We start from the raw sequence: 21,408 nt of genomic DNA, 5'->3' as shown, positions 1-21,408 counted from the left end.
GTGCCCTCACCTATGGGCAAATTCATTAGAGGTATGTAGTAAAGCCACATGCACCAGCTGGCACATGCTTTGAGCCCCAGGAATAATTCTACTGACCTGACAGATGGGTATCACCCACCTAATTCGCACTGCGCCTTCCAACACATGAGAAAAGGTTAAGATAGGCCACATAAGCAGGGAGCTTGGGTACAAACTATGGCCAAAATCATGCTACACAGGTACATAAACTATGTAACTCTTGGAAGCGAATTGTCATAAGTTAAGAAATCTCCATGGGAATTATTTGTTGCATTCTGAGTTATGCGATTCAGTATGCAACAAATAACATCTATGGAAATATTTTAAACTTAGAATAATTTGCTTCCAATTTGCTGTAAGTTTATATCATTTCCAGCTCTGCACAACAGGATTTCAGCCTATATGTACTTGGCTCTACCTCTGCTGATCCTCCTGCCTTCCCACCAGCCCCAGTGGGCATCACATGCCCCTACAGGATCCCTTCTGCTCAGCTGGAATTATATCCTTGAATGTTAGACCTCTGTTCAGTGCAAGTTCTTCCTCCAACTTCCAAGCAGACTGAAAAACCATGAGCTGTCCTCAGGCCCAGACTGTATCACTGCTTTGATCTCCTTAACATGGTTCTTTGCACAAGACAGGTGATGCTTGGAGATATTGTTCTCGCTCTCGCTCTGTTTATGTTTGTGTTTCTCCTTTTCCTGTTTCTTTGGGGATGTGTCTTCTGAAGAGGTTCAAGGCTAAGCATGCAGGCAGATTGTTACTGGCAACTTGTGACTCCCACCGGAAGGCAAAAATTCTCTTCGCCTCAGGCTTGAGATCCTGCAAACAGCTCTTAGCTTGCCTTTTCTTCTTGGGTTCTTTTTTTCCTCCTTTTTCTCGTTTCCAAACCAGACTGGAAAGGCAGCAGACGGGAGGGAAGGGGAGCTGCTTTCTTTCTGCCTCAGAGCCATGCTCTTGTGAGTCAAAGGTGGGTTCTCTCTGCCAGAAGAGGAAGAAAACTGCAAGTTTCCATGTTGTCTCCTCTCTCTCTCTCTCTCTCTCTCTCTCTGGGAACACAGTCAGAGGCTTTGTTGCTCAAGGGCACGTTTTCTCCCTCTGCATTTCAGAAGCCAGGGGACCTAGCAAGGGGTTTCTGAGGTGAGCCCAAGGGGGAAGACTATGCCTGATCAGCAGGTCTCTGGTGTATAGGTGTTGTTGCTTTGCCTGTGTGCTTTTGTGACTACAGTATGGAAGAGGCCTTCTCCCTCTGCACTTCCGGCTGGCGTGGGCTAGCCCACAAGCTAGGGACATGAATGAGGCTTTGGGGACCTGTGGCAGGGCTCTTTGCTGGTTGTGTATGACCACTTTCATTTCTGGGGCCAGCCTCAGACAGTACTATACTTTATTGAAGAGAACAGCCATGCCATTTCCATGTGGACCTTATCTCATAGGGGAACCTCTCTTCCAAGAGGACCTGTTTGCTTGTACCACATTCTTGAGGGCTCGGTGCCATGGCCTGCAGCTGTGAGGTTGGATCAGGGTTAGGTGATGTTTTCTCCTGAAATGAACCCTGCAAAGGGAAAGGTCTGTGACCAGCATGCCAAAAGAAGGGTTTAGGGCAAGGTTATGGAACCGTTGGCACTCCCAGCCCTTTGTCTGCAGCTGTCAGGCTTGACCATAATGGGCAATGACCAGGTACTAGGGTAGTTGTAGGATATCCGGAGGGCCAAATACACCCATACTGACCACAGCTTGGATAATCTCCAGTTTGCCCTTTTGCCTCCAGGACCACGAGACATATAGGAAAGATGGCAACTCACATGATCAGTCTTTCTCCCCTCTCTGCACTCCCCAATCTATGTCAGTGATTATTTTCTACATTTTCCCTTAACAAGATGTGTGATAAATTACAACTCTAGATGTTATGTGAGAGCCAATGCAGTGGCAGGGTGATTGGCTGTCCTGTGACATGGATTCATCTTTTCCCCACCCCTGCCACGTATTCTGTATACACCTGTCCATCTCTCTTCTGTCTGAAGGGGGTTCTAAAATGGTTCTCCTTTTGTGAAGCATCTTCTGCCCACCAGCTGCAAAATGTTGCCCGACCAGAGTCGGACGTGCCTCTTCCTGATGGTAGATGCAAAGAGCTGGAGGCAGTTGTCCTTCCTGTTTCTTCACCCTGCCCTCTTGCCCTGCTCTTGGGCCAACAGCCGACCCCTAAATGTGCCTTCAATATTAGGTTTGACTCTCTGGGGTGATGTGACTTGACTCCTTCTCTCCCAGTGTGACGTGGATTCTTCTTTTCATTGTTTCAGGCATGAGCCATGAGCCAAAGTCACCTTCTCTAGGAATGCTCTCAACAGCGACTCGGACCACCGCCACCGTCAGCCCCCTGACCCCTTCTCCTCTCAATGGCTCCCTTGTGCCCAGTGGCAGCCCTGCAGCCAACAGCACTTTGTCAGTCCAATCTGCGCCCTCGTCCAGCTTTGCCGCCGCCCTGCGCAAGCTTGCCAAACAGGCCGAGGAACCCAGAGGTAAGAGCGAGGAAGGATGTGACCCAGAAGGGACCCAGAAGGTAGAGGGGAACCAGCCAGGAGGGGTTGGCAAAAGATATCTATGGCAGAAGCAGGGAGCAACTCATTCTCTGAGTTCAATGATACTTTGATGTATGTGGTCTTGATGATGTACCTCTGTTTTTAAACCTGTTTCTCTGCTGCTCCTCCCTCTTGCAAGTCCCCTGATTTCACCCCTTTGAGAAAGAAAATAATTATTTTACAGCACTTACATTTGAAAATGAATAGCGAAGCATGTTATTATGGTTTTGTTCAGTTATATGCATATTTATTTATTTATTTACAATGTATTTACAATATTCCACCATTCCTCTACTGAACCCAAGGCAGTGTACACAGCTCTCCTCCTTCCCACCTCCTTCCATTCCATGGAATGTCAGGCAGACATGGAAGAACTGGTGGAAGGTCACCCAGTGAGCTGCATGCCCAAGGTTGCATTTGAACTTGGCTCTCCCGAGCCCTGTATTCAGCATGTACTCAGAACATTCAAAATTTATACTGCATTCATTTATATTTAGAGAAAAATAACAAATAAAAATGTAGAGGAGAGCCAATCCTGAGAAAAGAGAACGTTCAGAGGCCTCCAACCAGAAAATGCAGTGAAACAGGGCCTTTGTATGTCAAGGAAATAAGATTCCTGCAGGCTGAGAGATGCGGATTATGGGGAGGTGCATCTGAAACAGGCCTGTCTGAACTGCCTGAGATGTATTCCTGTCATTCATTAGGGGTTGGGCAGAGTCTGACATTTTCCCCCATCCAAGTCACCGGCTGGCCTTAGGAATTCCACCATCCTTGGCCAAACACGACCGGCAAACCATCCCATGACACTGCTCCTTGTACTTTGTTCTTCTTTGTCTGGCAGATGCCAAATTTGGGTTCTGGTAACTAAAGGGGGCCCTTGCAGGATGTGTTCTTCCTCTACCTGAAACTCCACATCTTTCTGCACATTGCTGCTCATTCCCTTCTTTCACCTGTGCAAAAAGACTCTGTAGTTGTCCCATCAAATATTGCAGTTTTGCCACATGCTCATAAACACAGGCTTAGGCACTGCATTGACCACAGAAGTGCAACTACCAGGAAGGGCTGCTGTAGATGATGGTCAAAGGAGAAAAAAGATCCAGAGGTATCAAATGAGCTGTCTTATACTTCCTACAGGGCCTCCTGCTTGTAGTTTGGAAAGAAAGTTAAGCCTTAGTAGCTTGGGTTTCCCATGTCAACAGTAGAATCACTCGCCTGAAGAGGGACTGCATTGTGGAGAAAAGCAAGCCATGGGCAAGGTGTCCCTCAGGCGCCAAACCTGCTGGGCAGCTGCCTGATAGCTTCCATGGCCAGCCTTCTGCCATCCGCAGTCGCCCTCTGACACCTCCCTCCTTCCTCCCGCTAAAGCGCTTGTTTTATTTTTAGCTGTCGGATTTTGTTCTCTCCCTCTGCCGCTTGATGGGCTAATGTCTTTCCTCAGCATTGTGTCTCGAGGGGGCAGTTTAAAAATTCAATTCAGATGGAGTAATCCAAATGCCATATCATTTGCTGTACCCCGAGAGAAAGTCTGGAGCAGAGAGTGAGCGCAAGAAAGAATCCGTCCTCCCCCCCCCACACAAATAGGCCTCATTGCTGCTGCCATGCTTCATTGAAATTTTATTTTTCCTAAGGCTCCTAAATGTGTTCTTTCACCATCCAAAGCTCCCCCACTAAATAACAAAGTCAGCGGCTGCTGGGTGCCAGTATGGTGAAACGCACATCTGAATATTTTTCTCTTTAATGGGCTATTTAATGGGAGCCCGGCTAAAGGCAGGCACCTTGAAGCCAGCAGGAGGAGGTGGAGGTAGGAATTAGTCGGGAAGCAGAGGGGGGCCTGCTTGTAGGAAAAGAGGGGGGCAGGGTGGTGAAACCCTTCCCGCCAGGGAAGGCAGAAGCAGCAAGGGGTGTACCAAGATCTGGGTATCTTTTCTTTACATTGATATGATTGACTGACTGCCTTGAATCTCTAAGCCCTATAACAAGACGTCTCCATCTGATCACCAGTGAAGTGTTAAAGAAACAAGACTAACCTAGAAATGGATGCATTGCATGAATTCTTTCTTTCTTTCAACTCACATGCTGCTATGGGGTAGTTTACAACCGTTATGTGAGGAACACTTTAGGGAGGTATCTTGAACAGCGCAGAATTATTTACCCATTCCAGCCAGCATGATCTACCGTTCCACTAAGTTTTTCCTATCACCTGCTACCGGTGATTCCGTTTTTCTGGAAGTGTTGAGGATTAGATCTGGAACTTCCTTCATGCCATGGATGGGCCTTTCTATGGAACTGTGGCCCCTTTCCTACAGCCTGAACCCCACCTGTACTTCTGGGACACCCACCCACAAAATCTCTTTAAGCACATTGTTGTGTCCACAGAAGATATGGTTGCACTTGTTTCCCCACAAAACAGGCGAAGTGTGCTGGACAAGAGGGACATGTGCTTTGGAGTACATGTTTTAGCCCCTGCTCTCAGGAATATCTACCAGATCCAGTCCTGCACACATATACATAACATTAGCTGCTCTCTTGCTCTTCTTGAAAGCTACCTGGATCCTTGGGAAGTTCCCCAGTCACCTGAGGTTTCCCTTGGAAAGCAAGATGGATGACAGCTCCTGCAGCTGTCGCCAGTTGGAAGCATCATCTTCCGGAGCCACTTAAAACTTCAGTAGCCAAAACCTGGCTTCTCCTGGGAAGGAAGGAATGAGAGAAGGACTGGCTCAGTTAAGAACACTTACTTGTATCTGCTGTGTCAGGGGCTGCATACTCAGACGTTCCATTCTCATTTGACATTGCAGCACGTACAAGCAGGGACTCCTGGAAGCAGATGATGATAATAAACCTTTGTTGCTGGTCCCCTGTGAAGTAGCCACCTCTTCACCAGACTTGGAACCTATTTCGGACCCAAAGTGGGTTGCAGTAGCTACTTGATTGCTCTCCCATGTTGGTTCCTTTCAGAAAGCCCTTTCTCTAAGCAGAGGTTTTGTTGTGCGCAGCAGTTACCATATTTTTCCGTGTATAAGACATCCCCATGTATAAGACGCCCCCCCACTTTTCTAACCCAAAATTAAGAAATCTAAGTGGGGCTTAGCAAATGGAGGGGAAAGCAGGGATCAAAACCTTGCAGGATCACTTTGATCCCTGCTTTCCCCTCCACTTATTTTTGTTCTTTCCTCAGCTTATTTCCGTGTATAAGACAACCATCAATTTTTAGTCTAAAGATTTTAGACAAAGGTATAGTCATATACATGGAAAAATATGGTATCTAAATTGGAGCAGACAAGAGCGTGTCAGTTGAGGCTGGTGACATCGCAGTGCTTGGTGCTCACATGCGGGTGGGCAAACTCGTATTCCCAAGGTGGCTAAAAGACTGTGTTCACAGTTCAGAGAACCACCTGGAAACTTCCAGGATCTAAACACAGCCTTTGGGGACTACTGACTGCCATCTAAATGGATGGCAGGTGCTGTCAGCTTTGCAGCAGGACCAAAATGATGTAAAGCAAATAGCCGTCAATTTTTCCAAGGATCCATTGTCATAGGCCTGCTGGGAATATGCCCCGCTTGGTTTACAGATCCTTCCTCCTAATCCCAGCTGGGGAGGATAAGGGCTGATGGTGGTTTCCTCAAGAGAAGGAGGTGGTGCACTCTGTACATGCTTCCAGGCATTCCTTTATTGCAGCTCTCTTGTGTCAGGCTTCAGAGATCATAGTTTCTGAGTCTCTAACAGAGAGGATACCGTGCCAGTTCTGGAGAGAAATCTATAAACATGAAGAGCATTTTAAGGAGCTCAGATAAGGGAAAGATGGAACAGGCAATCTAATCAGGCACTAAAATGCTCTGAGCAAAGAGAAAAGGTAGCAGAGAATGTATTATTGTGCTGGAAATTGCCGGTCCTTTTTGCAGGAAGCGTTAATCACCGAAGTATCCAATCTGGATAATGGGAGTGCCTCCCTCCCCTTCCACATCCACCTAAAGGGGAAATCAATTTGTGAAACACTATAGATTGGAAGATGGCTCACCCGTCCATCTCTCCCCACCACCACCACCTCCAGCCCATTTTCTCCATTGTGTGGTGGTGTTTTTTTCTTTAGTATAGTATAGTTTAGGGGTTTTTTTTCTCCCTTTCGTTATCTTTATTCTTCTCTCCTCCTGCGGCTTGCTGCTTAGCCCATCAAAAGCAACATTAGAGGATTTTGACATTGATTTCCTGGTGCTCAGATCTCTTCTTCAGCTTAGGTTCTCCCTCCCAGATGCAGTCTTTTTTTTTGCTTTTGCAAGCTATATACAAATATCTGCCCCAGCAAAAATGGGTTACTAATGAAAAGTGGCAGTGGTTTTTTCTTCTCCATTGATTTATGTTTAACTGCCATGTAATTTAATTGGAGAAAAAAAAAATCCTTTTTCCATCTTCAGTGTGTTCCGTCTGTCTGGCTTCTTGAGAGGGATCAGCTCTAAGATGGTTCGTATGAGATTATGAATATTGGGAGGTACAGGCAAGAAGAAGGTGTAAAAGAAGGAAGTGTGGAAACTTTTACAGCAAAGAGAGCAAAGGGGTGTGTGGAGCAAAAGGCCAGTATATGTGGAGTGGCTGCGCATGTGAAATAGTGTCACATTTCCCAGGAGAAAGAACGCCTCTTTTGGCCTGTTGAAAGGGTGAAGATCCAGCAGTTCCTCTCCTAGAGTCCTTATCCAGCAGTGTTATAGTGAACCCTGAGAAGGACTGCATTCAGAGGAGGCCCAGCGTACATTATTATTCTAAGGTTCGGTCCAGACTATTGTTGTGTGCTATGAAAGGATATTCATGATATCTAAGGAGTAGTTTTGCCATTGCCACACACCAGTGAGTTTCCATGGCCAAGCAGTGATTTGAATTCCTGATTCTTGCCCCGACCTTCTATCCACCGCACCACACTTGACCCAGCCTTTCTAGCTTCGTCTTTCAGGACTACATCAAATTGTTAGTCTCAACTAGAGTAGACTAACTGAACCAATAGGGTTTGCATAGGTTTTCACTTAATAAGTCTTGTTCAACCCATGTGTGTTAAACTACTTGGGATTGACAAGATGTAGCTCCCACAATTTTATCTTTTCACTAGTGATCAGAAAAGAATAGGAATACTGAGATAATGAAATTATGTTAGCATACTTCATCTGTAAAAAGGAGGCAGCCTTTAAAAATACTTCCTACCTCATTCAGTCATTCATGTCCATGGTATCTATTTAGCCATGTTATATGGACAGTAGATGAGAGTGTATGTAAATGTTATTGGCTCTGCACAGATTTCTAGTTCTTCTTCAGCACTTGGGCAACTCTTCTAAGTCTGGATGGTGACAGATTGATAGACTGATATTGTGCAGTGGCCTTACATCATCTGGGAGGGCCTCCTGTCCACTTGTGTTAGAATTTCACCCCTGCAACTTATGCATGTAGAATATTCCCAAGCAAGAGAGTCCTGCTTCTTTGCTGGCTACATTTATAGGTTTGGCCGGGGGGTGTAAAACCTGCTCAGCAGGCAGCGATGCCCCTTCTCTGCCTGATTCCTTGGAGAACTGCTGTGAGTCAGAGTGGACAAGACCTACAACAGTCTGCTTCCGTTAGAGAAGCTGTAGAGAAAATGTGGGAGAATTAACACAGGAGATCATGAACCTCTAGAAGTAAAGGGACTGGTTAGTTCATGAGCACAAGCAGAGGAAAAAGATACTCGGATGCATGCTGCAGCTGAACACTTTTTATCCCACAAGGCGGATATGCCCAGAATTACTCTTGGATTTGCCAAGGATGCTCAGAAGCCTTTAGTCTGGTCCAGAAAGCTTTCTGTGAGCCCGACTGAGCAGGGGAAAAAAAAACACCCAAGCATTTAGATGGGCTTTTGCTTCTCCTTGTCAAAAGCCTTCGTCAGTACAAAAGAAGACGACGAGTGGGGAGAAAATGAGAGATAACCATGGGTGCTTCGCCCAGTGGGGATTAGAGTGGCCTGGCTTTTCCCTGCAATTTCACTGTTTTTCATCTCAAGAGGAAAGCTATGCAGCCTCAGAAGCAGCAGGGAAAGGTTGGGGTGTGTGCATGCGCACGCATGTGTGCATGTGCGTTCGCAGCCTCTCGGCAGCTGAGAGCTGGGGCTTTCCAGAAACAGGAAGCTGCTTAACATATTTATTGATATCAAATGGATGTTAATTGAGTTCTGGGAGCTCACAAATTCAATGCAGAGTTCAAAGTGATTTTTGTGTCCCTGTGTGGGTGTGGAGTTGTTGTCAGAAGGAATGTGTGAAAAAGAAATTGGCCCCCAGGAAGAATAAAACAGCAAGGGTAAAGGGAAGAATGCCCAAGCCCACTTGCTGTTTGGATTAGAATTTAGAAATGATTTGTTTAGAAGAGGGAAAGATATCCCTAAGTATCTTCCCCCCCCCTTTAAATTCCTTGTCATTTGGAGCAAAACAAGAGGCAGAAGAAGCCTTCGTTGGCTGGGATGTCCAGCAAAAACTCCAGGGTCATCTTCTCTGCTTCTCTGATCACAGGAGCTCTAGAAGTAATTGGCTGCCTTCAGGCAGGTTGTCTCTGGGCTTTTGTTTCCCCATTCATAAAATGGAATTGCAGTGATCTACATCATAGACATAATGTGGATAAACATTTAGTGATTTCCTCCATTAATGCGTAAAGCCTTTAGCCACTTATGAACCTCACACTTTCATCCACCCATAGGAGCCCTGCGTGGCTGACTGAGGAGAAATCCTGACTAGCTCCCCTCTCCGTCATCGCTTGTTGATCCACCTTAGTTAGAGATTCGATGTTCCAGTCGGACACAGATGGTCTGTTGTGTGAAGGGAGGCTGTTTAGGGAGAAGGGCTTACATTGGGTTCTTCTTCCTCACTCCCTTTTAGCCCTGCTCCTAGTAGTCGGAGACCAGCTCTTGTGGTTTCTGTTAATGGCCCCGTTGGTGGTGTCTGGACTTTATAGCAATCTGTATTTCTGGGATGCTAGAATGTGCCTTCATGTTACCCAAGGCCTGTGTTTCCCATTGTCACTTCACAAGGGTGCATACCAAGGAACTGCAAAACTGTTCCCCTTGCCCCGTGAGAGGGCAACTGCATTTTGCAGTGCTCTCAACAAGAGGAAAGAATAAAAACAGTTGATTGTACAAGTTAAACAAAACTGCACAAATAGCACTTTAATACAGACAATGCAGGTTTCACAAAATGACAGTGATAGCTGCTTTGTTGTACAAATTTTTAAAGATCAGAAATACTGGAAAGGTGTTTCCACATTGCTGTTGTTATAACAACAAACCTGTTGTTTTGTGCCTGCCTCTCCGTGTGGGCTTTGTTTTTCAAAGGCAAGAGACACTAATTTTGCATGAGATGGTTTGCAGAAATTACTGAGACCTTGTGTGTGTGTGGGGGGGGAAAGCAGTGTTCCTTGTCTCACTCTCACCTGGAGGCAAGGCTTTGCAATAATTCGTGGAGGTGTCAAGTGGTGTTGTGACAGCCTGACTCCAACAGAATGAAGAAATCCATGAGTATTCTTTAAATCTCTAGTTAGCATCCCCGTGAAAAACAAGACTCTCCTTTTGAAGTCCCGAGAGTCATACACCCACCCCTGCATCTCCCGTGTCAGAAGATGATCCAGGTCTGAGGGCATGACTTCCTACCTTGAGGGGCCACGACATTCTTTCCTTAGACAAGCAAACCACTGTGTTAATCTAGAACTGTTTGCAGTCAGGCACCCACTGAGCCCATTTTCAGCTCTCAGAGAACAATCCTCCCCCCTCCTTTCTGATCAAAGAGCGGATCCCTTTCCAGCTAGGCAAGCAAAAGAAGCCACAAAGCAAATCCAAGCAGCCGCATCTGCTGATTGTCAGCTTCAATGGGTTCAGATCCTCGCTGGGGCCTTTCTCCTCTCCTCCCGCTTCCACTGCCTTTACTACTTCGTCAGGGTCTCAGCTGTTAATTACCTTTGCCTGTCAGCCTTGCCTGCTAATCTGCTATCACTGAGTGGAAAGCAGGAGGTCAGACAACAAAGGTGACACTGCCACACTGCGTCCCTTGTCATCTCCAAGCCAGATTAGTTTCATTGACTAACTCCTGGCTGAATACCGCCAGTTAATTATAACGATCACAAACCCTCCCATTTTAAAGCCACACAGCGAGAATTAAGGGTTCTGAAGTAAGACTTTAGCTTCATTAATTGCCCAGCTCTTTGTGATGGTATTGATTGATAAGGCTCTTGCGTGGTGAGTAATGGCTTCCTGGCTCAGAGGGGATTAAGCCTGCTAATTGTTGTCGGCCTCGCGCTGACAAGATAGACTTCAGTGGGTGTCAAATCCATATCGGCGGCTTCCTTTGTCATGAGCAGCATCCGTGCCTCTGCTCTCCAGAATGAAAGGACTGCGCAATAACCCAGGAATAATTAATAAGGCATTGTGGCTGGCAGCATGTTGGCCTCCCCTTCTTTGTCATCCTCCCCCCTCCCTCTGCCTTTTTCTTCTCCAAACTTGTCACAAGTGGTGTTTGGCTACCCTGAAGATGGAGACATGAAAAGGCATGACCCTCTCTGACAAGTCAGTAGCCTAAAGGCATGGTACATTTTTTAGAGTGGTACAGAATGCGTCATCAGGCAGTCTGAATATTCAGAGGGCAAGATAGTGAAATGAGATCTCATATGTCCAATTTTACTTTCCAGTAAGGCTTGTTTCTGCTGGCAAAAGGCAAATCGGTTGCCTAACAGATTTGAGATTCTACAATCCTGACGGGCAAAAGGCTGACTTCTTTATTGCTTGTGAAAAATCTGTGAAGTGTCTTGCACATCAATAGTACAGCATTATTATACATTTGCCCAAATCTTACACCCTTGTTTTACATTTGGCATAAATTGTGGCAATGAATTGCTTAAAGTTCAGAAGTTGGTATGGGGCACCTGCTGTTGCCTCCCAAGCTGGAGCCTACGGATTTTCCATTGCATAATGTGGGATCATGCCACTTGTCCAAGTATTGCTGTTGTGTGAGCTGAGGACAATTCTTGCACAAGAAGCGTGATCCTGTGTTGCTTTGCTGGCAGGACTTTCTGCTCACCACAATAGGATACTGATCTATTGATTTAATTGTGGGTGATCCCTGCTCTAAACTGCCCTTTCTGAGCTCTGAATGTCCCTTCTCCCAACTGGAAAGATTTCTGGCCTCCTTAACTAGAGTCCACTCTGTTACCTTGGGGAGAAGGCAGCCAGGTGAATGAGTTGATAGCTTCATTTGAACCTAGAGCCAAAGAGAAGAAACACATCCTGACTTGTTTCCCAAGCTTAGCTGAAGGCTGGGATTGGTTTTGGACCCATGCTTGTGGATCAGAAGCTCAGAAGCCAAACAAGTCTCCATCTCAAGCTCAGAAATGGACACAGGAGAGAGAAGGACGTGGGCTTAGTTCTGTGTTTGATCAGGGCTCTAGTTTGAACATGTAGTTAGACACAAAGTCAGGGACTCTTCCGTCTTCTCCAGTGATGAACAACTGTGGGGTAGTGGCTTCTGTCCCCATCTCCACCTTTTTGCACCTGGAAAGTGTAGCAGCAGGTTTCCCAGAGAGACCTGCCCAAATGTGTTCATATTGTCTTTCAAGGGGCTTCCTGGGCCCAATCAGATAACAGCTTCTTCTGAGTCTAAAACTGAACATACAGCTTCCTTGTGTGCTGGGCTGTCTGAATCCATTTATTTGCCCATGTGCCTGCAAAGTGCAACTTACCATGGCCTGAAAGGGTCAAAGCCATTAGCGTTGTGTGCAGAGATGCAGTCAAAAATCTGTCAGAAGAGTCACATGGCCCATTTGCCATTGCTTTTCTTTGTATCTGAATGGTTGTTACCTTATTTGAATGCCCCATATTTGTCCACATTCAAACTGAGGTGGAGACTTGTTTGGCTCCTGAGCTTCTGATCCACAAACCGTTTTTCATGCAAATGTTTGTTTTGAGATGCAGGAAGAAATCTAGCAAGAGTGCCCTAGTTATTATCCTATTTGTATTTCTGTTCCAGCTACTCTCTTCTGTATGCACACTGCTCTTAATTCCATTCCTATGGCTCCAGTTTTTTCCCTTGCAAATATCACCAGTATCCCTAGGGTGGGTGTAATTTCAAATACAGATGTATTATGCAAATGGAAGCAATGGCTTGCCCAAGGGTTAAAAAAAGAGTTATTCTGTTTACCCAGATGCCTGTCTGTTTGAATGCAGTTTCCCGGCCATGGTGCCTTTTGCAGGCTTGGCTGAGGATGGTTTTGCTAATTTTTCTTGAAAGAACGCATTCAATTCCTCTAATTGTGATGGCCCCAGGTTTTGTGCCATGATGGATGTATCCACACTGGGTGGCATCCAGCTCCGGGTTTTTTATTACTGTAACCCTAGAGGAGTATCGTGGTGTCATCAGCCTTTTCTGTCTGTTGGTTTTTGCTTCTTCTGAGCCAGCTTCCCATTGGAAGTCATTCTGTCTTGCCAAATGCTACTGTGCAAAGATTCTGAGGTAGTGAATACTGTACTTTATGTTCAGCCAGTGAAATGGAAATAGTAGTAATAGATTTTTCACCCATTTGTCTGTCCATCACCTGTCATTTCCATGCCGCACCTAGCACATGTTAAGCACTTTATAAATAATGATGCACACAGAGATGAAGTGGAGATAATGCTTTAAACTGAGAACAGTGGGATCTCGTAGTTCAGGAACAACCCAACTAATCAGATCTGTAGTACCAGTGATTATGATGATGACGACATAGGAGCAGTTCCACATGTTCACATTGCATCCCTCTTTGACATCTAGGTGATGTCTCAGCCGTGTTATTGCCTATACTCTGCATGTTTCTGATGCCCCTACCGTTTTTAATCATCCCTGCAGGGGACAGGTGGTGCAACTAAATAGCTTCCACCGTGCTTCTCTCAAGGTTCTGTCTGGATAGGAGAATGTCTCTGCAGTGTAGACGTCTGCCTCTCTTCTGACAGATGGGAGCAGTTGAGGTAGAGTCATAGACTGAAGCCATGAATCTGGAATGTCTTCAGAACACACCACGATCTTGATGGGAAAGAGAGTTACAATGTTGGTCATGTCAACACAGCTCTTTGATTACCTTTGGATGCAATGTTGGGGAAAACGTTATTTGAAGCCAGATCATTGAAAAAATTCCCCACCACCAAGGCTTCTGTTTCTAATACATGGGGCTGGGTTATTAATCAAGAATATCAGAATGACTATTCTAATTTCCTTCTCCCAATATCTGTATGTTTTTTTTAAACAGGATCTTCCATAAGCAGTGAATCTTCTCCAGTTTCCTCGCCAGCCACCAACCACAGCTCCCCTGCAAGCACGCCTAAGCGAGGACCCATGGGGCCTCTCATCGTCCCACCAGGAGGGCACAGTGTGCCTAGTACACCTCCTGTAGTGACCATTGCACCTACCAAAACTGTGAATGGCATCTGGAGAAGTGAAGGACGGCAGGTAATGCTCTCTACACTCATACACACTGCTCATAGAGAGGAGAGGAGATCCTGTGTCCTGGAAGCACTGGCGAAAAGTCTGGGCAGAAAGGAAAACTGGGGAAAGGAGACCGAAGGCAGGTCTTAAGAAAAGTCCCTCTTCCCTGCCAAGTGAGATATACCTTTCAGTTTCTAACAGAAACTGCCAGTGGATGTTGTTTATTTTTACTACTCATGAGTAACTGGTTAAATCTCAGATAGAGTACTGTGTCCAGTTCTAGACACCACTCTTTAAGAAGGAGCAAGTTCAGAGGAGGGCAACAAGGATGATCAGGGAACTGGAAACCAAGCCCTATGAGGAAAGACTGAAAGAACTGGGCATGTTTAGCCTCGAGAAAATAAGACTGAAGGGAGATAAGATAGCACTTTTTAAAATACTTGAAAGATAGTCATATAGTGGAGTGACAGAATCTGTTCTTGATCATTCCAGAATGAAGGACATGTAATAGTGGGCTCATACTTCATGAAACCAGATTTAGGCTGAATATCAAGAAAAATGTCTTGACTGTTAGAGCAGTATGACAATGGAACCAATTACCTCTGGAGGTAATGAGCACTCCCAACGCTGGAGGAATTCAAGATACAATTGGACAACTATCTGTCAGATCTGCTTCGATTTGGGTTCCTTCATTGAACAGGAGCTGGACTCAGTGGCTTTGTAGTCCCCTTCCAAAACAATTGTTCTATCATTCTTTGATTTTTGTAGTATTCTATTTATTTTAATCTAATGAAATTACTGTGTTGGGTCAGGGAAAAGATGCTGGCCATGCTGGAATGCTGCTGACTTAAGAGAGCGAGAGAGCATGACACGTCTGAATCTCAGAAACAGTGTTATAGCAAGTAGGGGTGCTATTAGCAGGGGAAACCAATGTATCTCTGTACACTGTGGAATAATATAGGTAAGACAGCAAGCACATCAGTCAACTGTGGGCATGAATGAGCTGGAGATCAACTACCAGATCCAGTAAACAGGACCCAAAGGCCAGAAGTCAAATACCAGACCAGATAGAGGAGGAGAGGCAAAGTAAAAGCGGTGTGTGTGTGGGGGGGGGGAAGGGGACAGTGATGAAGGCTAGGAATGTCTTTTGTTGCTTGACGGTTCTGTCTGGGGGCAAACAGACCCATCTACCTCAGTGTTTATGGTGAGAGGATCCGGTGTCCTGAATGATCATAAGAAGCAATCAAAAGTGTTTCTTGTAATCCATGCTTGCAGGTCGTCCTCTGGGACTCACTGCTGGCATTGCCCAGGCAGGCTGACTGTATTTGCTGCTTGTCTATCTCTCCCTTACTCACAGGCAGACAGCAGCAGGGAGTCGAAGCATTTGCTAATTAAGAATCATTGTTAGTGGTTATCCTTCCCTTGTATTTTACCCAGGCTTCCCAGCGGAATCACAGCTCTTGGAAATACTAATTAAACCACAAAGAGGAAAGGAGAGGGAGGGGAAGAGAAAACAGGACCCCTGATGCTTTAGAAGCACAGATGATGCCCTGCTAGAGGGAACACACACACACAAACAGAACTCTGATCACACTGAAAAAGGAGAGGCAGCTTTCTGAGGTCTGCTCTCTCATGCTGCCCATCCTGCTGTCGTTAACCATGGTCTTATACCTTTTCTATAAACATGCTTTGAAAATGCAACCAACATAGGTTAACTGAGTGCAATTCTTTGCTCCAGATCTGTGCGTGAAGACCTGTGAAGAATAATTATTATCTTGTCCTGCAAGAGCAGACAGCTTGAGAATACTAGGACAGGGGAGGCACAAGGTTTTTGTTGTTGTTTAATTTCAGTCTCTCTGTAGCTGGGAGTCAAAAACTCTTGAGCTTACCCACACAGTATATATTTGTTGAAGTAGTTTACTTGCATCTGGATAGCTCAGTGATTTTGGTATCTGGCTGTGGAGCCACAGGGCGGGAGCTCAATTCCCCACTGTGTCTCTTTGACAGGGGCTGGACTCGATCCAGCTCTCCAGTTTTAAGATGATTACTTCTCAACTATGTGGGGTCTCCAAATCTTTACTTCCAGAATTCCGGTGCTGGTTTTTTTAAATGTTTGTGATGATGGGGCTTGCTTGCTATAACTGTGAATGTCTCAGGCTTGTTATGTGGCCACTGTGTTGGCATGTCTTGGCAGGGTATTCAGACAAAAGAAGAAAAAAGCAAAACAAGATCGCATGGCATCTTAAGATTAGCTGTGTTATTTCACTGTGAGCTTTCATGGCTATGTCCACTTCTTTAGACATTCAAAGAACTTGAAAGCTCCCAGTGACGTATAACAGTTAGCCTTTAAGGCATCCCTGTGTGTTGTTCTGTTCTGGTTTTTGCTGTTGTCTGGATATGTTTGCACAAACTAACAAGGCTACTTCTTTGAAAACTACAACAATGATTGGCTTGATAGCCATCCATAGAAAATTATATTCATAAGCAAAGCAACAGCCTTGCAGCCAACAATTGATTCCAATCTTTCTGGTGGTTCCTTTTCTCTGTTTCAGCCCAAATCCATTCTTAAAGAACCCCTCCATTACCGCAGGAATATTCCGCTATCTCTGAGAAAAGGCACTAATCTTTCTGCTCCAACAGTTTGCTACTAAAGAAGCACTAATGCCACCAGGGAGCATTCTGAGCACAGAGAACTAGAGCTGGCTCAACAGATGATATGGCCCATCTATCTTAATGTAGAGATCTGGTTGAAGCTTTAATTCTTTTTTTCTGGGGCATGGGAATAGCACCACACAATAACCTGGCAAAATAAGAGAGGAGAATGGAGACGAGAGAGGAGACACTTGGAAGTTCTGAAATGCAAAAATCAAAGTGGTGGCTTGCTGCTGGCTCTAATCCATCAGAGGTTAGCAGTTTTTCAAAGATAATATGGAGTCTTTTGAAAGGCCATGTGGGATGAAGAATTGTCTATTTTAAAGCTAATAGGCCATGTCCTGTGGTCTCGCTGGCAGAGGCTGCACACTAATCACCAGAGGATGACTGATCATCCTGCTCCTTCACTTCTCCTCCCCACCAGCTTGCCATACTATTCTCCTTTCACGCTGCAAATTCATTTCAAGCTACTGCTGCAAAACTGGATATGCTGAAAGCATGGCTTTCGCAGCCTGCTCATATCTACAGTCCATCTTTCTTGAGGAGGTGCTGCCTTCTCCGACGATCCATTGTGCAATCCTGTTTTCAGGTTATAAAGAGTTCATTTGCTGGCTGATGGCAAAGATGCCACCTGACCTAATACGAGGATTTAATTTTCCAGGAACATCTTTTCAGAATCTCAGGAAGAATCTCCATCCTCAGCTCCACCAAGTGTGCAAAATATTACTGAGAAAGTCTTCAGTGTTGCATGCCAGTTACTGTGAATGTCACAGTAGCTGGCCTAGCCAAATAGCCTGGTCAATGCTATAGGGGGTGTGAAGCATATCGGGCAGGGCCTCCTAATGGGATGCTTTACTCTGCACCCAGATCTCTCTCTTTCTGCACTAACAATCCCTCCACAAAGCTTCCAGAGTAGTTTGAGGTTGGAGCCTGGTCAGTACTCCTTGAGCTGTGAGCAGGGGCATTTGAGCAGGGGAGGGGGGAGGAACACTTATCAGCCTCCTTTCCTGGACGTGCCAGTGCTCTGGGCACAGTACTGAGGTTGGCCATGTGTTCCAACTCCAGTTTGCCTCATGTCAAAGGAGCTGAATTCTGGCTCCCATTCCGAATCCGCTTGCTGATTTTTACTGTAGAAGACAGGAAGAAGAGGTGAAAGTGGCAGCCTCTTGCTCATCCTCCTTCCCAGACTTTATCTTTTACTGTAGAGCTCAACAGAATAACTGATTTGTTTCAGTCAAAGCTTCCTCCCATCCAGGCCCTGGAACCTCCACTTCCTTCTCCAATCCTACTATGCCCAAGGTAGGACTGCTGGGGAAGGTGAAGAGATCCACCAGCAGGCTGATTGATACAAAATGGAGTTCTCAGCTGACTCTTCTGTTACAGCCCTCTCCAAATCACTGTAATCTGTTATAAATCTTTTGATTAATTTAAAAAAATGCTTTAGCTTAATTTTCTAAACATTTATGTTGTTTTAAGTATGGAGACCCCAAGAGGATTTGAGCCTGTCTTTTTAAGCAGGAGTGAGCAACTTTTGACCCCTCAGATGTTGTTGAAGTGCATCTCCATTGATTCCTTGCCCTCGCCACGCAGGTTAGGGATGATGGAAGCTGGAGGGCCACAGCCATGCTTTAAAATAACTAGGTAGCTGTTCTTCAGACCCAAAGCTCCCTGAATTCTCTCCTTGGTGCTACAGATTAGCTTCTTGCCTTAATTAAGGCTGTCACTGAGAGAGTCATGCAAGACCTCAATTTCATTCCATTGTGGCTGTTAGGAGGCACTGCCCTAGCACCCCATCCTCTTTCTTCAAAGACAACTGGTACAGTTTGCTGTTACTGTGTTCTGCTAGGGGCTTAGTTCTCTTCCCTGCATGCCTCTGATGAAGCACTTGCCTAACCTATTTATTTGATGGTCTATCAAAAGGCTAGTGGATTTATATTTGCTGTGCTGTTTCAGGCTCCGTAGGCATCTGTGATCATCCAAAGGATGATTGATACTGTATATGGCTCTGATGAACAAAGCAACTACTAAATATTAAAAGAGAGGAAAAAACACAGGCTCTCCTTCCCTTCCTTCCTCATTACAGTCAGGGACTACACTCTCTCTATGGATCTTGGTGATCTTTCTATATATGCAAATCAAGCCTTTACAAAGCACGCAAGACACTGCCTCCTTCTCCTCTCTGGTTGCAGCAAGCCCTCTCCGACAGGACGAGGCCAAAGGGGACCCTTCAATGCCGCCCCTTCTTTTCTCTGTGCTTCCTTTGTCAAGGACTAGGTCCCTGTCTGTATTCTCACTGTCTTCTGTCACTCTCTTGTCTCCCTAATGCCACCCCTGTGCATCCAGATCATTGTGTCAGGCATGTACCTTCTGGAGAAGGTCAGGGCGGGAGGGCTGCGGAAGAGGGCCGGCTGCATGGTGCTCCGGGCGCGTGCCGCGTTCTGAGAGCGAACAGATGTTCCTGCTCATTAAAAATTCCAATCAGCGGGCCCATCTCTTTGAATTAATTATGGCCGATGTATCTTCCGAAGAGATTATGAAAGTCTTGAGGAGCTCTCGGCTGCTCGCGGAGTGTTTGTTGTGGTCGTATTTAGTAAATACACTTGACTGATAGAGGCAGTTTCCCCTGTGGCACCTGGCACCGAGCATTTTAAATTCAATCTCTGTGGCATGTGTTCTGAGATTCAGTCTCGCTGGTGACACAAAGAGAGCTCAAGCTGTTCAAAATCCAGCTCTGGCTTTAGGGGCCAGCCCTGCGGAAAAGCTCCAGTTACATTTGGAGCATGTTGTGTAAGGATATTGTTCAGTGTTCCTTTATGCCCCCAAACAGTGAAGAGTTCAAGCATGAAGCACAACAGTGCCTTTATTCTCTGTGGAAGTGAGAGCACCAGACCCATCAGGTGTCTTGATGCTATCTGTGTTGTTTACAGGCAGCAAAACCCTGAGTTGGAGTTGTGTAACACAACTGCTTGAATCCCTGGAGCAGCCCTCTGGACATCTCCCAGTTTGACTGAAAAATCTGTCACCCTCTATCTAAATTCAAAATTTCTCTGCTTTTCGCACTTGCCGAACAACAGTTAGCTCCTATGACCTATGTGGTGGTTCATCCGTTGGAGGAAGTGGGCACTACCCTTTTCCAGGCTTAGTCCTCTGCAGATCGCCAGCAGATGCCCTCTTGTGTGTAAGAATGCTTTTGTTTGCCTGTGCAGGTGTGTTTCTGTCTATATATCTCCTTCTCCCCTGCCACTGGCCACCACTGACTGATGTGTCTCCTGCCCCACCATAGGTACTAGCCACCACTGTGCATCTACTGGCATGAAGACCATGACTTTCACAAAACATCAGTTCCAGAAGTTTATATATATAACAATACAGCACTTTGGGGGCAAGGTAGGGAGGTGGGGGCAATCAAGGTTAAAGAAGTTTTGGGGTCAAAGCTTTTATCTTCGTATCCCTTGCGGACAATTTCTGAGGTTTGGATGGACCACCACCTGTTGCTGATGTGCACAGCACCCTTCTAGAGAGAGGATCTGGCAGCTGGTCAGTGTTGTAAAGGTTTTCTTCCCATGATAGTCTGCTTGCTTTTCACCTGTCTCCACCTTGCCACCCAGCTGTAGCATCCCTCCCCCCTCTAACAGGCTGTCTCTTGCTGCAGTTCCATCAGCTGATCCCTGGCCTGGCTTCCCATACAGCAGAGATCAGTTAGCAGTGACTATCTTGCAGAAAAGCTGAGGTGAAACCAGGTCCCGAGAAAGGAGTTTGCTACAGCAAAAAGTTCAGGAAATCAGAGCTCCCTGGAAAGGCAGAACTGGATAGCTTGTGAGCATGGACAGCCAGGTAGTCTTAATGGCTCAAAGCAGCCCCATTTCAACAGGAACAAGCTGGCCTATTCAGAGCCAAGCAAAACCAATGCTCATCCTTGAGGCAGCATCTACTGAGATTCCAGAAGACTGTGGCAGACCATTTTTATGGGACTAAAAAAGCTGCAAGAACTTATCAATTTAAGACTGAGTACATTCTTTTTTTCTTTAAGCGTTCAAATCCTGACATTTAGAAGGATTATGAAAAAGTGCATAAGCATTCTAAGTCAAATGTCAGTGGTGTTGGGTGGTGCTGGTGCATTATAATTAATATATCCAAGCACTGGGAAATGAGAGAACATGTAAATTTGGTGTCGATTCCCTGTAAGAGCAGATGGTAGGAAGATATCAGTTTTACAGCTTAACAGGACTTTGCAACCCCTCCACTCGAGTATTCACTACACAATATTCTCGGTTTTTCCTTAGAGAGTTAGAAACCTGCTGCCTCCCCAAAAGAAATCTGAAAGTTTGAAGACATGTTGGTCTGCATCAAATCCAGAGTACCCGTATGTGAAAGAGAGGGCCAAAACTTGGGGAAAGGGTCTGCAGCACTCAGGTGTTGACTCCATTTAACATCGACGAACTGGTTCTCCCCCCCCCCATGTCTTGGCATGCATCCAGGGTGCTGCTGAGCAGACCCAGTCATGCAGCTCCCTCAAACCCATTAGGTGTTGCTGTGTTGTTGGAATTTTTTATCCTTTTAAAGGGGCCAGGGAGAGCTTTCAAGAGACCTTTGGCTCCCTGCCAGGCAAAGTACACATTAAATGGACCCAATCAATGTGAGGACTCTACAGAAGCTGCCACTGCTGGTATCTTAATAACTCCTATATTACCAGTGTGTGGCCTGACCAGGTCAGCATTTGGCTGCTCAG

At 45.8% G+C, this 21,408-nt stretch overlaps 3 protein-coding genes across 4 annotated transcripts in view; 2 read left to right on the top strand and 1 right to left on the bottom strand.

Annotated features, from left to right (window-relative positions):
* Positions 1-21,408, top strand: part of LOC144584427 (uncharacterized) — a 678,013-nt gene that overhangs the window by 167,016 nt on the left and 489,589 nt on the right. The window lies entirely within an intron of this gene.
* The window catches only part of GSE1 (Gse1 coiled-coil protein), a 389,126-nt gene that overhangs the window by 338,710 nt on the left and 29,008 nt on the right, over positions 1-21,408 (top strand). For both annotated transcript variants that reach the window (XM_020808482.3, XM_020808480.3), the window contains exons 3-4: positions 2,313-2,531; positions 13,852-14,051. In XM_020808482.3, coding sequence (XP_020664141.3) covers positions 2,313-2,531; positions 13,852-14,051 — 419 coding nt within the window. The remainder of the gene's footprint in view (positions 1-2,312; positions 2,532-13,851; positions 14,052-21,408) is intronic.
* GINS2 (GINS complex subunit 2) overlaps positions 11,330-21,408 on the bottom strand; it is a 52,065-nt gene continuing 41,986 nt past the window's right edge. Inside the window, exon 5 of the mRNA XM_072980582.2 lies at positions 11,330-13,628. Within this exon, the coding sequence (XP_072836683.2) occupies positions 13,443-13,628 (186 nt within the window). The 3' untranslated portion in view covers positions 11,330-13,442. The remainder of the gene's footprint in view (positions 13,629-21,408) is intronic.

This window comes from Pogona vitticeps, chromosome 10 (assembly GCF_051106095.1).
Source record: "Pogona vitticeps strain Pit_001003342236 chromosome 10, PviZW2.1, whole genome shotgun sequence".
NCBI classification, from domain to species: Eukaryota; Metazoa; Chordata; class Lepidosauria; order Squamata; family Agamidae; genus Pogona; species Pogona vitticeps.
This window is presented reverse-complemented; position numbering and strand designations above follow the sequence as displayed.